The following is a 21211-nucleotide window of genomic DNA, read 5'->3' on the forward strand; positions in this document are numbered from 1 at the left end:
TTCTCATTTAAAAGCCTGATGCCTTCAAGTCGGTCTAAATTTGCTATTACGATAACGCCTGTGGGTTTTTTGCGCTAAACACTTCTAGTTATATACTCATTGGGTGTGTCCTGGTAAATGAATTCTCTAGATTTCGGTATTCAAAATATTTGTTTCTGCTTTATTGCTCACCTGTAAAAGTCAGATTTAAAAGTCTTTAAATATTTGTACAAGCACTTCTTCGATTAGCTTGCTTTTAATCTTCTTTTTATGTGGATGGTGAAACTAGATACATTTTACATTTTACCTGTCAATAAGCACTGATGGGGAATTAGGCATCTAATATTTTTATGGGGTCACTGACAACTATTATTTCAAAATGTTTATTTCAAAGATCAAAATTGTTCGAAAATGTTTTCAGTCCATGTTAAACCACAACATTTTTTTAAACATTTTTCATGAGATATTTTGTTCGCATAAAGCATATGTCTCACTTTACAAGCCTTAATTGTTTATCGTTTTAAAGGTGATTTCAAATTTCAAACAGTGTTCTTTTTAATAGAGAATTAAAGTGCAAATGAGGTGTGATATCAGACAATACATTTAGTTTTACTACTTGGTTCAGCTGTAAAGAAAGGGACTGTGGATACATGTGAGTTGATGTTTTATTTCAAAAACAGACTTCCCAAGACGCAAACCAAGTCTAAGTAAGGCCAGAGTCAGAAAACAAGACAGTTATCAAAACATGCATCAGATAATCAAACCCAGGAAATTAGAACATGGTCATACACAAGCAGATCAGTAAATGACGGACTAGTACATGCAGGGAGTTGCAACACCTCATAGTGAAACAATTGACTGGGAGTCCAGTTTATACCAAACAACACAGTAATTAACTACACTGTCTGGCCAAAAAAAAAGTCCCCATTCGGATTTTGAGCCTACAGAGGCAGTGTTATGACCTGGGGTTGCTTCAGTTAGTCAGGTCTGGGCTCAGAAACATTACGTGGCAACAAAATGAAGTCAGCAGAGTATCATTCATGTATAGAATGACCAGGTTGTCCCATCAATGGATTTTCTTCTTCCCGGATGGCATGGGCATATTCCACGACGACAATTCCAAGATTCATTTGGGCTCAAATTGTGAAAGAGCAGTTCAGAGAGCATGAGGAGTCATTTTCCCATATGAATTGTCCACCACAGAGTCCTGACCTTAACCTCATTGAGAGTCTTTGGGTTGTGCTGGAGAAGACTTTACGGAGTGGTTAGACTAATAAAGGTTGTGACATTACATGAGGTTATCGAAACAATGCCACGGGGAATGCACGCCATAATCAAAGCTAAAGGCGGTCCAATTAAATATTAGAGTGTGCGACCTTTTTTTTTTGGCCAGGCAGTGTAGGTCGATTAGGTGAGGCTGAACGTGACCAGGTTGGGGAGGGTTGAGTTGAGTGCTGGCTGGAACCAGGTGTTACACCAGCCTGTGGAAACTCTTTTAAAGTATTAAGATTGTTCGAGCTATTCTGCTCTGTTTGACTTGTGCCTTCTAAGTTTCTAAGCAGCAAAACTGAGTGTCATTTTAGGTTAAACAGTAGAAAATTACAAAGAGAAAGTTATGCTAGAACGTGACAGCTGAGTGTGTGCAGGAAGACGCCTACACGCCCAAAAGAAGAATTCACGCTAGAACACTGTGAACACACCCAGCTCATTTTGTGGTCAAGACAGATAAAAGGATGAAATGAAGTGAACTTGCATTACCTGTTGTGTTGGTTTTGCACCCACATCACGCCAACCCCTGAAATTGTATAGGTGTTCTCTTTGTTCGGAGAGACTGCACTCACAATTGACAAGAGTGCACCCTCCCAAGATCATGTCATTGCAATAAAGGTATAGATTCAGCACAAGTGAAGTTTGTTGTCTCTGAGACTTGGCAACTCTCCATAAGGAGACTCTAAATTTCCCTTACAAGCCTATACAATAGCATCATATAATAAAAAGTGAATGAATGCCATCAGAATTTGTAATGTCACAAAAATGAAAATCAACACGTGAAAACATGTTAAAGAATGTTTTAGCTACATTGTGAAGTAGAACAGTTTAGTATTTAGTATATAGACAATACAGAATTACAAGTGTTGTTTACTCAAATGCATTTCCCGGCTTGGTTTTATTTGATCTTTGTCTAATTTGGAGCAAATGTCAGCAGAGAATAAATCGTGATAGTTAAAATTTTGTCGTGTAACTTCCTTATGAAGAGGTAAGATCAGTAATTCCAACCGCTTTGTTCTGGGAAGGACAATGACATTGTTTATATAAAGATAAAGAAGTGATAATATAGTGCCTTTGATCCTCTGTTGCTCATTTATACCATGCTGAATACAGAGTAAGTGAGAGAGAGAGAGAGAGAGAGAGAGAGAGAGAGAGCGCAAGCAGCAAGCAAGCATTAACATGGCTCCAAATCAGCAGTGTCTGGGCAGCATCTTTTATGAACCTATAAAGCAAATAGTGCACAAGGGTCCTCTTTTCATTTCCTCTATCACCAATTTATTTTCCATCGTTCACAAATGGACAAGCAATTTCGCTACCATGGGCCTATATTTTTTTTTTATCCAATTACGTGCATGCATCCAATTTGCAAGATATGCACAGCCATGTATTGCATGCTTATGACTGATTATACATACTGGTAGTGCTGCCCTGCCAATACCCCCCCCCCCCTTTCCTCTGGACATTGAACGTTAAACATTTTGACTACCGTTAACTTGGCTACTCTCGGGAGAAGAGAAAGAATGGATTTGTGGACACATTTTAGCTGTAATACAACTGAAAACAAATAGCACTGCAAACAATGTGGGTGCAAGATCGGTGGGAAAAATACCACAAACCTCAAGCGCCAGAAAAGGAGTGCTTGATGAAATTACTGTAATGATTTAATTTAAACTCCATTTGACTAAAATTGGACTAAAACTTGTGTACTTCTCATTCACTAAAACTGGACTAAAACTAACAATGATCGAATGACTAAAATATGACAAAAATTAACTAAAGTCTTGGACTAAATCTAATACTAAATCAAAAATCACTGCTTGGTTTTAAAATATGTATACAAAGTGGAATATGAGGAGGGAACAGTCAACAGTCCACCGCATTTTATCTTATGCATGATGTGGAAATATGACAAGACTGTCAACATCAAGGCTAAACAAGGAATTTATACTGAATCTGAAACTTCATGTGTGTAAGAGTATCTCATTAGGTTTAAGGGACAAGATCAGTTTTCTAACCTTCTATTAAGAAACATAAGAGCTGAAAAGGGCTTTGGGCATGGGTAGGTATTGAGTCATTTATTATTATTGTTATTGTTATTGTTGTTGTTGTTGTTGTTGACATGATAACAATAGCACTAGACTATGCAGGTTCAGGTAAAGCAGGTTTTATTTTCAAATGTCACTTTACTTACATCTCAGCTGGTCTTGAATACAACTGAACAATGAAATACCTTGAACCACACACCTTTGCCCTCATAATCATCAGTTCAACAACTTAATAACTTTAAGGGTTAATTTTACTATGTTTTTTCGTACCTGTTGATTATTTCCTATAATGAATATGGCAAGATGTAGATAATGTTTTACTCAGAGTAACTGTCATAAAGCCATATGTCTGTGTGTGTGTTCTTTCATTTACTTATTCATTCATTCATTTTTGAAATGGAGAACATCCACCACAGAAAATATCATACCCCCTCAGACTTATCTAGAGTCTAACACTGGCAATGCCTATAACCCATCATCAGGTGAAGTCCTTCTCTCAGTATTATCCCATCTCTTCCTATCCTACTGCATAATGCTCAGAGGAGCCTATCAGAATCCGTATATTTTTACAAGTGAAGCACCAGGGCTCTCACAGCTCTGACAGTTTTCCATATTAATGTGCCAAATACTGAAACTTTTCCGTGCATCAGTATTTTATGTCTGCTCATGGGTCTAGTTAATAATTCAGTAAATTCTCACAAAGTGCAAAAAAAAATGCTGTTGGAAAAAAATAACAGTGCTGGTAAAGTGTTTGAATGAACATTGTTTGTTTGACCTCAATTCCTGATAGCAATGCCTTATTTAGGACACGCTGCGCTATAATAGCTTCATCATAAAGTTTATCTCATTCTTAGTAGGGTATTTAAGCTGTAACATACAAGCTTGTTCTTTGACACACTTATGAAATATTATATCTCTGGCTGTTAAATGCTTAAATGTTGAGGCCATATAGTCACAAAGCTATTTGTTGCTGGATCTCCCCAGCCTGGGATGAAGTCAGTGGAAACTAGTCCTTTCCAGAAAGTTCTGACACAGCCTGTCACCTCAAACCTTAATGATTCTGTTTTTGTAGGTTACTCTGGATTCAGGTGATTCAACAGTAGCAATATTTCTGCTTTTATGATTTTGCTTTGTTGTTGTTTGTTTGTTTGTTTTGTTTGTTTGTTTGTATTTTCCATTTTGATGTCATTAAAATGAGTCCTGTACAAAGTGATCATGATGTAATACAATATTTGTGCTATAAGGAAAATTAAAGAGGCTATCAAGAAATTCTCCAAAACCTCATTCACCAATAAAGTCAAACAAATTGTTCTGTTCCTCAAAAATGTGTAAGAAACTCCGAATGAAGAAAACGCATAATCACAATTACAAATCCTGGCCAGAAAATATTCATGGCAATGTATAACCAAATGTCATTCTTTGTGTTTTTCTTTATCAACATTTAAAAACATCTTATGCCACTGACATTACGCCATTCATTGACACACAGTGAAAAGTGTGTCACGCGACACTGTTATCTTATTTTTTATGGTAACTAAAAAATAAGTCAATATGAGATCAGTACCATGTCATTGTTTTGGTTGGTAAGTTGAGATTTACTGAGGTAAAGTAAGTAATTCAGCAACATAGCAGGAGAGAACTCAATCATGTTTCATAACAAAACACATCTAACACCAGATATCGTGTACTGTACGAGAAAGAGGACATATGCGACATATGTGTGAGATATTACAGTGGAGTAAGCAGGAAGCCACTGAAAATAGTGTCTATATTACGACCATCCCAGACCCAAGATCCAGCCCCAAGAACAACATACAGATGATCTCCAGCTTCTACCAACAGATTGACACCATTTGACCCATTCTCAGGACCACCTTGACCTTGGTGGTGGGAGGCTGTTGCTATGCGCTGTCCATTCTTGAACAGAGATAATCTTGTTGGGTTTGCAGTTCCACCATGGTAAAAAAAGCTGAAATAGTAGATTCCTCTTGTTGGTGCAGAAAAAATTCCTGCAACAAAGCAAAATATTTTTTTTGTTATAGCTCTAAACAATGCCCTCTAGGCTTATAGTATGTCAACCATCGAAAATGTCAATATATTTCATCAATTTGAACTTGAGATATATGTGTTGGTAGAGAAACTAAACCATGTAGATGACAAAGAGAATACAGTACCTGTAGCAGGGTTATAAGCACTCCCTATGTTTGTAAGGACATTCCTGAAAACAAGAGTTATATCTGTATTGAATGGTCCTGTGTTCCCATGTCCACCTATTGAAGCTGAAAATGCCACTTTTGGTCGCTCTGGAGGACATGACACATACACACACAAGATTCAACTGTATGTTATATCTTTAATAGTATATTTACACAGAAAATCCCCCAATGTAGTCCTAAGCCATTAAAAAGCCTTACAGAATCACAACATCAGAAATAGTTATGAAACATAATAGTTGTATTAAATTTACACATAACAGGTTTTTTTCACCCCCACATCACGGATTGTATCAGAGAAGACTCACTGTTAAGATTTCATTTCATTAAATACATTTGATCACAATACTATACATTACAACAGAGTTTAAAGGCAATTTATATCATAAAATTTTGCTTTCGTGTAAGGCTTATATTTGAAAAATTCATCTCACCTTCAGCTCGTTTCAGCTCTTCGATTTGACCTTTGAGTACACTAAGTTGAGATTTCGCGGATTCTAATTCAGTTCTCGTTGCCTCCAGGTTCTCCTCCAGTGCCCGCAGTTTCTCTGCTTTACTTTCACTACTACTTTGTCTGCTCTCCATGGCTTTCAGTTGTGCTTCCGTGGATCCTAGGTCCTTTAACAGTCCATTGCATGCGTCTAGTGGACAAACCAAAGGTGTTGTGATTGCTCTTGTAATTGCTCTGGGAATGAACCAACCCTTCTGTATATGGCACTTCTTCAATACTGCAGTTAGTCTGTTGATGTAAGAGCTCCAGTAGAGCTGAACCCAAATGCAAGACACGGGTGAAATGATTTAACAAAAGAAGAGGACTTTACTGACATAAAGGCAGATAAACAGGTACAAGCAGGAACCAAGACCAGGGAACTAGAAGGTGCAGTTAAACAGCATGAATCCAAACATGAACAATGATGGACAAAGGACAGGCTAGACACAAGGGCTGAAATACACAAGGAGAACCACACACGGGAAACATGATTGGTTGAAATCAACGGGGGTGAAACCAGGTTAATAGATAAGATACGAAGAGTCAGATGAGGGGTGGGGATAGATACAAGGAACAACAGGAGCACAAGACATGTTGGAACAAAAGTCCAAAAACATGGTGCAGACTGTGACAGTAGAGTACTGGCCTCCTGGGCCTCAAACACCCTGCAGTGCAGTATCACCAGAAGAGTCACAAACTCCTTCATTTCTCATTTAAAAGCCTGATGCCTTCAAGTCAGTCGAAATGTGCTGTTATGATAACGCCTGTGGGGTTTTTTGCGCTAAACACTTCTAGTTATATACTCATTGGGTGTGTCCTGGTAAAAGATTTCTCTAGATATCGGTGGTCATTATGTAATTTACCTGAAGTATTTGTTTCTGCTTTATTGCTCATCTGTAATACATTCTCTTTTCAAAAATAATTATTTATTCATAGACTCTAAACTGTGAATCAGAATTGACAATACTGTTTAATATATAGACAATGCAAAATTACAGCAATGTCGTTAACTTAAATACATTTCCTTGCTTGATTTTATTTGATCTTTGAATCGTTTAAAATTTGGAACAAATGTATGCAGAGAATGAATTGTGATAGTTAATATTTTGTCATGTAACTTCCTTATGAGGTAATTGCAAACACTTTGTTCTGGGAAGGACAATAACTTTGTTTATATAAAGATAAAGAAGGCATAACATAGTGCCTTCGATCCTCTGTTGCTCATTTACACAGTGCTGAATATAGAGTGTGTGTGTGAGAGAGAGAGAGAGAGAGAGAGAGAGAGAGAGAGAGAGAGAGAGAGAGACAGGGAGAACTGTAAGCAAGCATTCACATGGTTCCAAATGATCAGTGTCTGTTATAAAACTGTATAAACAAACAGTGCACATTTAATCTATCACCACTGTTTGTATAGTATGAATGTTATAGTGACGATATCAGAGCTTTTCATATATTTTCATAATGATGAGAGAAAGTAATGAGATATAATTGAGACAACACTGACTAAATAAACCTGTAGAAATGGTGGTATTTTAATGCACACAGGTCAGGTGTGAACATACTCTAGACATGTACAGTACACAGTAGTGTTAATTATGTTATTGTTAATAAAGTTATGTCTATGCCATGAACAATAGCACTGGATCACTCGGAAAAACAGATTTTATTTTGAAGTGTCACTTAACTTAGATCTCAAGTAGTGTTGATTACAACGTAACAATGAAATATCAGGAAATACCTTTGCACTTAAAAACATCGGTTCAGCAACTGAGTAACTTTAATGGTTCATTGGCACCTGCTGATTATTTCCAGTAAAGAGTGTGACAAGATATAGATAACGTTTTACCCAGACTGTTTATAACGTCATGATATGAATCATTTGTCAATCATAATTTGAAGCTCTGTTGAAAGAATGAATAGAATCAGACTGACCCTGCTGTTTCTCTGTCTGGCTGAGGCACAAGCCTTCAGTGGAAACAACACAGAGAACCAAGAAAATGGCATTATCTCTCTGCAGGAGAACGCAGGCGATGTTCAGGTTGAAAAGCGACTGAACGAGGTTCATGGCAGTTGCCAGGCTGATATGTGCCAAGTCTTGCAAGAGCTGGAGGCTTTGGAGGCCAGACTGAGAGCAGCGGAGAGACAGGTGGAAAAGCTGAAGGCACAAAACAACGGTATGTCCTTTATATAAGATTTCAGCTGATTTTTACATGCTGAGACAACATGTCAGGTATTTATATTTTCAGTGAAAAGTGTTCAGCATGGTACTCTTACTCAGGACTAAGACACGCTTTCCAAAAATAGCGAGAAAGAATATGATGTCAATACTAACCTTTAAAATATGTTTTGTAACAACTAATCCACAACAAAGGTCAGTTTTTTTTAGCTTTGCACCAAAAAGTTTTGTTGTTTTCCTTTGATCCTGTCTTAACACCAATTTATTTTCACAGATTGTTCACATTCACAGATTGTCTGTGTGCTGTTTACAGGGGCGTGTTTAAAGGGGTGGTACGGGGTGGCACCGGCTCCCCTGAAATATGATTGGCCCCATCTGGTGTCCAAGAGTCCAATTAGAATATTACGTAGCTAGTTAGTTAGCTTAGCTAACATAACTTCGGCAATCTAGTGAATGACTTTCCCATTCAGGAGCTGTGCACCACCGCATAAACAGAAAATAGACAAGAATTACTTTATCGGTTCTTCCTGCTGTTTTAAAGATTAAAGGCACAATCACTTTTGCCAAATAGGCTACAGTAAAGTAGACTAAATACTGAAATATGGGGTTTGAGAATGTAGCGATCTGATCCAATGACGTTGAGAATTTTAAGCTCCAGGATAGTTTATACCGTTGCGTTTTTATTGGAGCAAAACAGCGTTATTTTGGGATGTGGTCTGAGAAATTAAGCCCTATTTGTGTATTCAAAAACGGCTTCACTAGTGAATGATTCTGCCTTTAATCAGACCCGACTATAGCTATCAAATGTAGCTTTGTATAATATTAATGGCTAAGTTAGTGACTTAATGGTTTGTATTTATTTTTTAGGGAGAATTTAGGGCACAGGGCAGTGCACAAGAGTCTGAAAATCATGCCCAGTGTTTTCTAAGTCATTTTTCAACTCTGTATTTATTTCTGATAGAATTTTCCAGCTTTCCATAGGCACCCCTGACTGGTTCTTGGTCCCCCCCGTGCCATCCCATTTAAAAAAAAAAATCCTGGAATCGCCCCTGGCTGTTTTACAGTGTATCTAGAGCGTTAGTGCCAAGTTTGCATTGTATGGACAACCTGGATTGTGTGTTTGGTTGTCATTTATGGAATTTTCGTAACAGCCTGAGTATTGCATCGAGGACATGATCACTGAAGAGGTGTTAACTGATGTTTTATTTTTCATCAGAATCATTAGAAAGTTATAAACTACATATTTCATGTGTTAATTTCATTTATGCAGTTGGTATTACATGGAAGCACAGGACACCAAGTCTTTTCTTTTGAAAACATAATGTGAATTATTTACTTTTGACAGATCTCTACTCCACTCACATCCTCACACACCTGCTCCTTTAATAATATTTTATCGTTATACAAAAGAATTCATCAACTGTTCACGTGGAGAGTTTATAGACTTGTATTGATAATGGAGCCAACCATGAATTGTTGAACTTTGAGTAGGGGCATCCTGCCAAGATCAAACTGATAGTGCAAGCTCCAGGTGAAGGTTTAGAGGTTTGTGTCCATTAGATCAGCATTGGGAGTAACATAATAAATACTACAGGCCACAATTTAAACATAAAATTGATTTTAAGAAGCATTTCACAATAGAAAGGATTCTTTCTCATATCTTTGGCGGCTAATGCGTTTTGACTGTATATTTGCATATATTCTTACGTACATATAGAGTCAGAGTTTGAGCAGATTTATATAATAAAACTACCTTCTGTCACAGCTCAAGCCACAGAGATCAGTTATCTGAAGGACAGAACAAACTCTACAGACAGAGAGATCGAGCACCAACAAGCCCTGATTGAGGAACTGAGGGGAAAGATTACAGGTAATGTGCAATCAAAAATATGTTATTCAATCCCTTAGGATGTAGATGTTGTAAAATGATGCAAAATCTGTGAGTATAAAAATATTACCATATGGCTGCTCTCTCTCTTTCTCTTTCTCTCTCACACACACACACACACACATATATATATATATATATATATATATATATACATATACACTTTTTTTATTTATTCATCTATTGTTGTAGAGAGTCCAAAAATAGCCTTTGCTGCCGCACTTGGAGAACACAGGCCACCATCAACCACAGAAAACATTCTTCCCTTCAGACTTGTCTATACAAACATTGGCAATGCCTATAACCCAGCAACAGGTAAAGTCCCTTTCTCAATATTATCCCATCCCACCCTGTCCTACTGCATAATGCTCAAAATCAATCTCTCAGTGTATTCTGAATCAAAATCAGAGTATCCTGAAGCTTTCGAGCTCTTACAGAGAGTTTATTTATATTTGTTCTCTAACTGTTGAATGAATATGACTTACTCACATCATGAACATCTCCACTAATATCAGACACCTTTTGTGGTCCTTTTAATAATGCTGTGAAATGTTTTAAAGCACATCCTAGCTGTTTCTCTCTCTCTTTTATTTTTGTCCTCAGCTAAGGACTTTTTTTTTTTAAAGATGATACTTTTATAGTGTCAAGGTATTAAGTGACTGAGCTGGCTAATCAGTGGTTATTCTCTTATTTCAGGCATCTTCACTGTTCCACTGAGGGGAGTTTACTACTTTAGCGTCTCCATATTTTCATACACACGGGAGAACAGTGCCTGTGTAAGTCTGTTTAGAGATCACCAGCGTTTGTTCTATGCGTGCGATCATTTGTCTGAAGATCACTCAGATAACGCCAATAACGGAGTCGTACTTTATCTCGAGCAAGGAGAACACGTCTACATGACTCTTCATGCTCACTCTGGGGTTTTTGATGATGGTAATAAGCGAAGCATTTTCCGAGGTTTTTTGCTCTTTCAGATGTGACTGCAATACACTAGATAAAAAAAAAAAATACCCGGAAACCAAATGGTGAAAAACATCACAAAATATTTATGACTGAGATCCAGTTATGAGAAATTCAGAATTCAATGATGTGTTAATTTATAAGAATTGCATTGATCATACTCAACATGTTTTAAATAAAACCAGAATAAATACATACAACATGTAAAGTGTCCTTTAACTGCCCTTCTATAAAGTCCTTAAATGAAACGCACAATGCAAACACCAGGATATTTATGGCAAAGTGTACACATTCTTTGGGTTTATCATGTAAAATTTCAGTCTAAAGTACATCCTTTCTCCTTTACTGTTACACAAAGGGTTATTTAGCAACACGGCAGTTAAGAGTGCACTTCCCGACTTTTCTTACATTTCAGGAAACTGACAAAGAAACAGAATCTTTACGCTAGAGACTGGAGAGCGAACGCTCTTCTTCATTCCACAGTGCACTGATGTATCGCGGCTATTGTGTCCTTTTCCCAGGCTAGCGTACCTAGCACATTGTAAACCAGTTGAAAACAAAAAAAAAATCATCCAAGATTCCAGTCACATCATCAACTCAGCTACTCTATTATTAATGTACAATAACAGTGTAAATAATTTGACAAATTAAATGTTGTCATTTTAAATTTAAAGTTTAAGTGAAAATCATGTTTTTAACTCGCTGTTTGGTGTCAGCTTGCGGGCTTGCCAAACAGGGATGATAACCGATGCCATTTAACGCTAATCATCAGTTAACATTTAGCTGCCTTCACCAGTTTAATTAAAAACCTAAGGCCTAATTCTCCCTTAACTCCAGACCATTATGTTTCCTGATCAGGTTCTTGTCTTTTGTTAGGTAGATAGTGATATCCGCTGTCTCATACTCCCATACAACACTGGTGCATGAGACAACACTTCCTATGAGACAATCTTATTCATAATAAAATCCAGGGAAGATGTCATTGTATCGGTAGCTGTATGTATACCCACCGACACTGTCATTAGACTTCACTGAATTGTTTCCTCTGGAAGAATGTCCTTATGCACTTGGTCTTCATAGGTTCACGCTTCCAAAATTTAGTTATAAAACCAGAAACAAGAACCAAATTCTGACAATGTGGAACACTTTAATAGCTAAGAGTTCAAGATTATTCAAGATAAATTCAATACATTTAATGAACTGTTTTATGGCCTTTGCTGTTTAGACGATGATCAGTGGACTCGATTAATGTAATTATATATAGCTCATTCGTCTATCTCTTCTGTCTTTCACCATTCTATGTATTCTTCCTCCTGTGGAAGACTTGTCCATCTGACTGCTTCTTCCAGCTCAGTTCAGCATCCTTAGGCAATCCTCGTTCTTTCAGTTTCTGATGTATCTTAAAAACAGAACAGGTCACTTACTATTAATAATGTTTCTTCGTGTGTGTGTGTGTGTGTGTGTGTGTGTGTGTGTGTGTGTGTGTGTGTGTGTTTTATGTACAGTTTTTGCTGGTCTAAGAAAACGTGGTTAGGTGCATGCATGTGTGTGGTGTGTGGGTGTGTATGTGTGTGTGTCTGTGTGTGTGTGGGAGGAGCATGAGATTCACCTGCTGTAATGTGGCTGCTCTCACTGCTGGATCATTTGGATTTATAACTGAATTCAGCTCCACTCTCACATTGTGTTTCTTAATGACTGCAAAGACATTTACATACACATAAACAAATGTCAAGACAAAGAGAGAGAGAGAGAGAGAGAGAGAGAGAGAGAGAGAGAGCATGGTTACCCAAAGTAATGAACATGCTCCATCTGCAGCCTGTGTTCACACATTTAACAAGTAGCCTTGAACATAAACTCACAAAATGACCCATTTCGGTTATTCTCAAAATAAGATAATGAATATTTGACAAGATTTCAAGGGTTATGCACTATGACTGATAAAGTGTACAATTACTCTGAGTCACTGCCACTAATAGAATTGCATGGTTTCAGGATTCATAAATACTCATTCATCAAGGCTGAACTCACAGTGATAACATATAACTTGACATAGAGGAAAATATTACAAAATATTGCATTAAGTAAACAATAAAATATCATTCATTCAGTTATAAGGCTGAAATATTTGGTTTTAAGTCAGCTTCTTCTCACTTGCATTGTTTTAAAATTATACCAAGTGACTGTACAGAACAAGTTATGATTATAATGTTGGTCATATAGTCACTAGTTAGTTAGCGATAGCAAATTTATGGTCTTATTTGTGAAAGACAGACCTAAGTTCCCAGGCCACATAACTGAATGAATCACATGATACAGAATCTAGAATATGACTACATTAATGTGTATGTATCATCAAAGATTTTTAAACATGTCCAGTGGGGTAAATAAAACGTTCACTCACCGCTGTAACATGCGAAAGGAAACTCTTCCATGCAGCTGAAATCGTTCCAACCTCCTGACTGAACTGCATACACACAGTCCTGATCTCCATTGATATCATTCGGTTGGCTTGGTAACCAGTTCCTGAACGAGGAGCCGCTCTGGTCCGACCACTTCCAGGAGTCTCTGAACAGGCCGATCCACACAGAACCGCCTGCGGGGACCAAACTCTGCAGCCGCTGGTTCTCAGTCTGGTTTCTCACACTGGCCAGGTCTGTGTGATGTTCTCTGCAGTATCTCTGAGCCTCAGGCCAAGTCATTGCAGTGTCTATGAGAATGAATTGCTGAGTTGGTCCTGTCAAGCAATGAAAATGAACGTTTTCAAGTTCAGAACAGTGAACATAGGTTTCCCTTTTCTCTGTCTGCCTGTCTGTCTGTCTGCCTGTCTGTCTGTCTCTCTATTTGGACACATATTTTGTTTATTAGATTTTACTATTCATTAAAGCCACAAAAAAAAAAAAAAACGCAGCCATAAATAGCTGATCCACTATTCTATGTTATATGGTTTTAATGTTTCCGATACAGACCAAACCAATGAACATATGTGCCACCAAAGAAGGGTTAAGAAGAAAGGGGGAAAAAAGCATCTGACCGTCGTAGCAAACGGGTTTCGTTTGAAAATTCTCCGTGATGTCATTGAACTGCCCAGCGTCGTTCATCTCTCCCCACGGTTCATTACCCCCACTGTTGTCTGGCTGACCATTGCCCCAGTTTCTGTACTCAGCCTCTCCTTCTCTGTAGAAAGCCCTGCCAGCCAGAGACCACAGCCATCTCTCCACGGTTCCTCTCTGCAGACCTATCCACGCTTTAGTCGTGTTCTCCATGAGGTTCAGTAACTTTTTCATTTCATCCATGTTTTCAATGGTAGCCAGGTCCACGTAATGCTCCCTGCAGTATTTCTGTGCGTCATTCCAGGTTTTTAACTCGTTTATAACGTGATACTGATGAGATGACGCAGAAGAGAGGCCATGAGCTATGAAAGAAGGTGAGTGTTATTGTGTGATAAACTAGGTTTTTGTTTCAATATCGGTTTTGATATCAGTTACTCAATATCAGTCACATCTTGTATGTACACAGACATGCAAACACATGTAACATGGCACACACACACACATGCACACACACACACACACACACACGCACACATACACACCTGCAAACATAATGAAATAGAATGTTGACGTGCCGATTTGTTAAAACGGAATACATAATATAAAAAATATGATGTATGAAACATATTTAAAATATATAATGCAAAATATGAAACAAATAAATAAAACACCATGCTGGTATGCACACACACGCACACATACAGATGCGCACGCACAAGCGCGCGCACGCACACACACACACACACACACACACACATTGTTCTAAGCACATCTCTCACTTACCAATGAGCAGTAGGATGAGTGGCATGTCTTCACTTTGGCTTGGGGGTTTCTACAAAGCCACATTTACACAACAAGAATAATCACGTTTGTGCTGTCTGTGTAATACCACAGATCATTTGTATAAAACAAAACAAAACGAAACAAAGAAACAAACAAAAAATACATGAATAAAATAAATAAATAAAATGACAACTGACAAGTAAAAATTTTAACCCAGAGGAATTATGTATTTCACTTACGTCAGGTTTATAAAAACGACTCTATTATGCATTTAAAGGGCTTTTTAAAAAATAATTATAATAATTTCACAAATATTGCTACACGTACGCACACACAACTTTTACAAACAATTTCTGTATTATGAATGTATGTAAAACACACTATAACTTAATTCTTTTTACAGAATTGCGCGTAATTTGCATTTGTGCATGTCTGCACAAGATTACACAGTTATACAGTTTTATATTTGATCTATCCAGAATTACCTCCCAAATAATTTCCTAGAAAAAAAGTGTGTGTATATATATATATGGGTATACCATATATATACCAGATAAATAAATACCAATACACAACAGAATACAAATACTACAATATCTTATATATTTGTGTTGACTGACTAGAGCTGATCCTCACCTTCCCCTCTCCTAAGTGACTTGGTGGTTCCTTCCCAACCAGTAGTCCTGCTTTGTCATAAGCAAGTTGTCTGTTCTGCATCACACCTTGTTCGTGTGAAACACTTAACCCATTTCCCTGCTCTCTCCTCCCATCCATGTCCATTCAAAATGTAAAACAAACAACATCAACAGACAAATGAAACAGCAAACCCCCTAAAGTACATAGGATCTTAGAGTTAAGCCTTGTGTTTCTGACTACTTTTTTTGTTCATTTGTTTGTTTTTAAATAGGATTTAGCATCATTTTAATTTTGATTTAATCATGATTTGTGTGTGTGTGCGTGTGCGTGTGAATTCAATGAATAATGCTTTAAAATATATATATATAGGCCTATAAATACATGATCGTTTAAAAAAGTCGTCAGGATACAGAAGTTCTATGTGTTTAAAAGTCGGTTTGGCTAATTAGCAGACTGAGAGCGTGAGACGGTTCCAGCTGTCAGTTAGAGTGCAGCGCCCTAGTAAATATAAACATTAGCCTGAAATTGTGTGACGTTTCCATGTCACACACTCATTCGTGATGTTCATTTTAAGTGTATCAAATTGTGCGTTAATTGTACACACACAAACAAATTGTACGCACGCACACAAACGATGCACTTAACAGTTGTTTGTATTCAGAGATTTAAACTTATACTCTCTATGTTACATTTTTCTCTTTTATTGTGTTCATTTGTAGTGTTTTAGACATATTCAGATTCCTTCATGCAAAACACATGGATCAGAAAGCGATCCTGCCATCACGCCTGAAGTTACTTAAATGTTCCTCTACATTCAAAACCACGAAATAATATCACGCTTAGGACGTGACAGAACGTGACAGAAAGAACATAAGCCCTTTATTCTTGACTTTAAAACAAATGCTCATTTGCCTCATGGAAAGAGTCTGACCCTGTGTGAATGGACACCCACATTTGCAAGATAAAGTACTAGGGTGTGAAAAAAAAGGCAGCACAAAACACACTCACAAAGGAGAATGGTTTACATTACTGTATCTTATTTATGTACACGTTTTGTGTGGGCACAGCAGCACAGAGAGGAGCTGGTGCAGGAAATCTCTTCCTCTGTGTGCATAAACGTGAAGCAGCAGAGGGAGGGTGCGAACAAGAAACTGGGTCTTTGACTGATCTGAGCTCCTCGTCTAGTTCATCTTGCTTTTCTTGGTCCTGGTAACAAGGAATAAGAGACAACAGCTGCTGGTGATTATGGGAAATGAGGTTCTACAGAACCAGAGCAGCCATCTGTTGCCTGTCATTCCCTCATTCGGAATCATTCTGTCACTGATTCATTCTTTCTCTCTCTCTCTCGCTCTCTTTTTTTTCTCTCTCCCTCTCTCCATATGGCTCTTCACTTTGGCAAACTTGAGAACTTTACACCACCCCCTGTTCCTCCAGTTTCTGGTTTCTGTTGAATCTGAAAAACAGCATCTGTCTTTTATGACCGAATACTGTAGGAACCCCTACTCTCACTCTCTGATAGTCTTTCTCTACATGTGTGTGAATGAGAGAAGTGCAGTTCTTCCTGCTCTAATGAGGAGAGGGCTGTGTGTGTGTGTGTGTGTGTTGTGGGTGAGCTGCTCCATCAGAGAGAGAGAGACACTCACCTGCTGGAAGATGGCCTCCTTCACTGCAGGATCATTCACATTCTGATGGGATTTCAGCTCCACTCTCATTGACTGTATCTGTTTTTATTTTCTTAAGAGGAGAAATTTATCGTCCCTTTTCATCCGATATGTAGTATTTATATAACACAATACAAAAATGTACAATAACACAGACACAGTCAAAAAAAAAAATGATGAAGATTTGCTTATGTTTATTTCAGAGTCGCAGTTGCAGCTGCTGTCCTTATTGTCCCAACAAACATTACTCCAAATGAACATGTATTAAGCTGTCATCAAGCTGAACCTTTCACCACATGACACAAGGTTTCATGCAACAGACAGGTTTCATATTGGAAGTACAATCAAGTGAGAAAAGACTGTGTCATTTCCGGGACCATAAACAAATGAACGCGAACAGATTGTTGTTTTTAAAGCGTTCTCTCAGACAATGGCTGGCTGCCTGATTAGGAACAACACACTGTCTGGGAATCAGGAAAACTCATTTGGTTGCACCTCTTCAGTTCACAAAACTGAGGATAAACAGAAAATATCAAAAACGTCATGGCTCCAATAGACTATCTGCTAGAACCATTTGAAACAAACGTGACGAAATAGATTTTGAGACCTGGAATTTACAGAAAACAGGCTTTCACAGTCAAAGCCGTGGTCTCAGTGGTCAATCAGTCACTTTTCGCTATTCCACACACGTTTGTATTGTTCTTTACAGCACCTGCAGAATGACAGACAAAACACGATGTTAGGACTACGCAAATCACCTTTGCAAAAACTGATAACAGCGCACGCAGAGCTTACAGTACCCATGCAACACACGCTCCAACTCACACCACTCAGAACAGCATAACAGATAAAAACGCACAAACATACAACATTGTGGAGGGTTTTTCCTCATGCGTCCTTAGTAGTGCTCCATTCTACGGACTCTGTAAGCATAAATTCTTTTGGCGTATCGTTTTCGTGTTCTGCACATTATCGCCAGCAGCTTGGCCGTTACATTGGTTGATCTGTTCTGAGATGTGCGGTCTCAGTGACTCGCAATGAATGTACGACTATGTTACCATCATTCCGTACGTGTCACCCGCGGTTGGTCTTATCTCGGGGGAACGTCGCCGAGTGCTTTGCATAAGCAAAAACTCAAAGACGATTTGCTTTCATCCGTTTTCTGGTACCCAGAAAGCTTTGCGCACGGAATATTTACATTGCAAACGTAAACGTAGAATAACATACCCCGATGCGTCACGTGTCCTCAGATACCCTCCGGTTAAAGACTGGGATGGATCATCTAAATATAACCCCCTACTTTTATCACGTAACAAGAGAAAGCAGAAAAAGAATTACAGAAATTAATAGAAGCAGCAAAATTTTGAGAGGCTTCATAATCTCATTAACACTGGGAACAGATTATAGGGCAGAGAGAGAAGGAGGGGGTGCTGAGAGAGAAGGTTTGAGAAGATGTGTATAGGATGTTGAGAATGCCTTGTAAATGCTATATCCCTTCCTTCAATTTCTGTTGCAATTTCTGATTTAAAGGCGATAAAAATGATACTCACATCAACACAATGTGTGTAAAACTTAACAGAGTATCTTTCAAAATGTGTACCTGTGAATACGTTGAATGGTGACTTAAACAGCCCCATGGAGGTAAACCGCCTGTGTGATTTGCCTGCGGGCGCATGGAAGCTAATATCATTTATAGGTGTAAATCTATAAAGTAAAGAAGCATAGATTTACACCCCCCCCCCCCCCCCCCCACTAATCCTTGATTAGAAGTGTTTACTTTGCCAGACTGACGTATTAAAATATTGTCACAAAAGACAAATGTAGCCAAATCCTTTTCAAATCATTGTGTCCAGAGGTCCTTTTGAGGTCAGATGCATATGCAAAATTGTATGATCTACGCAGTAACAGGGTACAAAAACTAATAGAATTAAGATTTGGATAAAGCACAGAAAGAGCTCTGGATGTGAGGGCCAGACTTACCTGGATGGGCCTTGCTCGACAGACTTACCTGGACGGGTCTTGCTCGACAGACTTACCTGGACGGGCCTTGCTCGACAGACTTACCTGGACGGGCCTTGCTCGACAGGCAGATCCTGGACGGGCCTTGCTCGACAGACTTACCTGGACGGGCCTTGCTCGACAGACTTACCTGGACGGGCCTCGCTCGACAGACTTACCTGGACGGGCCTTGCTCGACAGACTTACCTGGACGGGCCTTGCTCGACAGGCAGATCCTGGATGGGCCTTGCTTTACAGACTTACCTGGACGGGCCTTGCTCGACAGGCAGATGGGTGAACTTGTGTGTCGTGAGTTTTTCTACCACAGTCTTCAGTTTAATCCACACCCACCTACTCTTCTCTCTCTCTGTCTCTCTCTCTCTGTGTCTCTCTCTCCCACACTGTCTCCCATCAACAGTTTGTTCCTATCATTATTCACTGTGTTTCCCATAGTCTCTCTCTCTCCCTCTCTCTCTCTCTCTCTCTCCTGTCCATCCTGTTTGCTGAGATTCCGGTGTGATGGATAAGCCAAACCATCATATAATATCAGTTTGTCATTAAGAGGTGAACATGGATAATGAAATTAAATGGGTAATAATGACTTTATACTGATGCAAGATGAATTCTGTTAAAACAGAGCTTTTTTCCTGCAGTACAGTGTATTACCTCGAGGCTTACACTGTATGTGTTAAAAAAAAAAAAAAGAAAGAGTGTGCCACTGCCGTTGTGATTACTCATTACCGTTCATCTGTTGTGAACACAGGTCAGAGTGATTTCACACAGAGAGTGTCTCTGCATCGCCCTCTCTTCAGGTGTGTCTGACAACATATGAATTGTCCAGAGGGAGGAACCTTGTCATCGGGTTGTGGCATTGTCTGTTTGTCTGTCTGTCTGTCTGACCGTCTGATTGTTTATTCATTTGTTTGTTTCTTCATTTGGTAGGTTGGTTGGTTGGCTGGTTAGTTAGTGGGTTAGAGTTGTGTTGTTACTTGCCTCCCTGCTTGCTTGCTTGGTTGGCTGGTTGGTTATTTTGTTGTTTGTTTGTTTGGATGGTTGGTTGGTTGGTTGGTTGGTTGGTTAGTTAGTGGGTTACAGTTGTTTTGTTGCTTGCTTGGTTGGTCAGTTGGCTGATATTTCTTTATTTCCTCACAGGGCCTTGCAGCTGGTGAATTCCACTGAGTGCAGAGATTCTCTCGTATCACACCATTAATTTTGTCTTAGACCATTTCAGTGGCTCTCGTGTACTCACGTGTACTTTCATTCACTTATACTCTTTAAAGTTACATATCATCACCTTTGTGATTTTTTGTCTGTTTTTAGGTAATCAATCATTCTGAGTTATGAGTGTTCCTCATTTGTTTTCAGGTTCACCTTACTAAAAGAAACAGTTTGCATAGGGTCACACAGTACCAGCATCAAAACTGATCTAAATTTCCTCCACAAGAGGGAGCCATACAGTGTTGTTGACCCATTGTAAAACATCACGGGACAAAAAAAAAAAAAAAAAAGAAAGAAAGAAAGAAAAGAAAAAACAGTGATTATGATCATAAAAGGTACTTCCAGAAACAATTTCAGTTGTACAATAAATACCTGACCATATTTGCACAAATACGTGATTCTTTAAAGTTTCTCACAGTATAGATAACTTTTATCACAATATAGATAACAAAGTTATTTTAGAGGAGGGACTTTCCTCTCATGAGTTAGGTTTGATAGGATCTTTGGCCAAACCAATGAAAACAAACAACTTGTAATTTGTTTTATGGAACAAACTCTGTCCTGAAAAGACTGCAAGTCCTGAACGGTTAATACATTACCACCAGTATAGTACAATATCTTGGCATAGTTTGATTATAAAGTTATAAAGAACATAATTTTAAAGACAAACTGTACTGACTTGATGACTTGGTTACTTACATAATATATACAATATAGTTACATATAACAACAACAACAATAATAATAATGACGATGACGATGATGATGATGATTTTGTTACATTTGTTACTTAATACTCATAATAACATAATTAACGAAGAATTTAACTCCCTGAGGTCCTGTGC

General features: G+C 38.3%; 1 protein-coding gene across 1 annotated transcript; it reads right to left on the minus strand.

Annotated features, from left to right (window-relative positions):
• Positions 1-5021: 5021 nt before the first annotated feature.
• On the minus strand, positions 5022-6091 carry LOC115816471 (complement C1q-like protein 2). Its single transcript, XM_030779424.1, has 3 exons — positions 5941-6091; positions 5468-5596; positions 5022-5302 (listed from the first exon to the last, which is right to left on the minus strand). Exons 1-3 carry the CDS (start codon positions 6089-6091, stop codon positions 5022-5024), a joined length of 561 nt encoding a protein of 186 aa, XP_030635284.1.
• Between the last annotated feature and the right edge of the window lie 15120 nt (positions 6092-21211).

This window comes from Chanos chanos, chromosome 7, assembly GCF_902362185.1.
Source record: "Chanos chanos chromosome 7, fChaCha1.1, whole genome shotgun sequence".
In the NCBI taxonomy this organism is placed as follows: domain Eukaryota; kingdom Metazoa; phylum Chordata; class Actinopteri; order Gonorynchiformes; family Chanidae; genus Chanos; species Chanos chanos.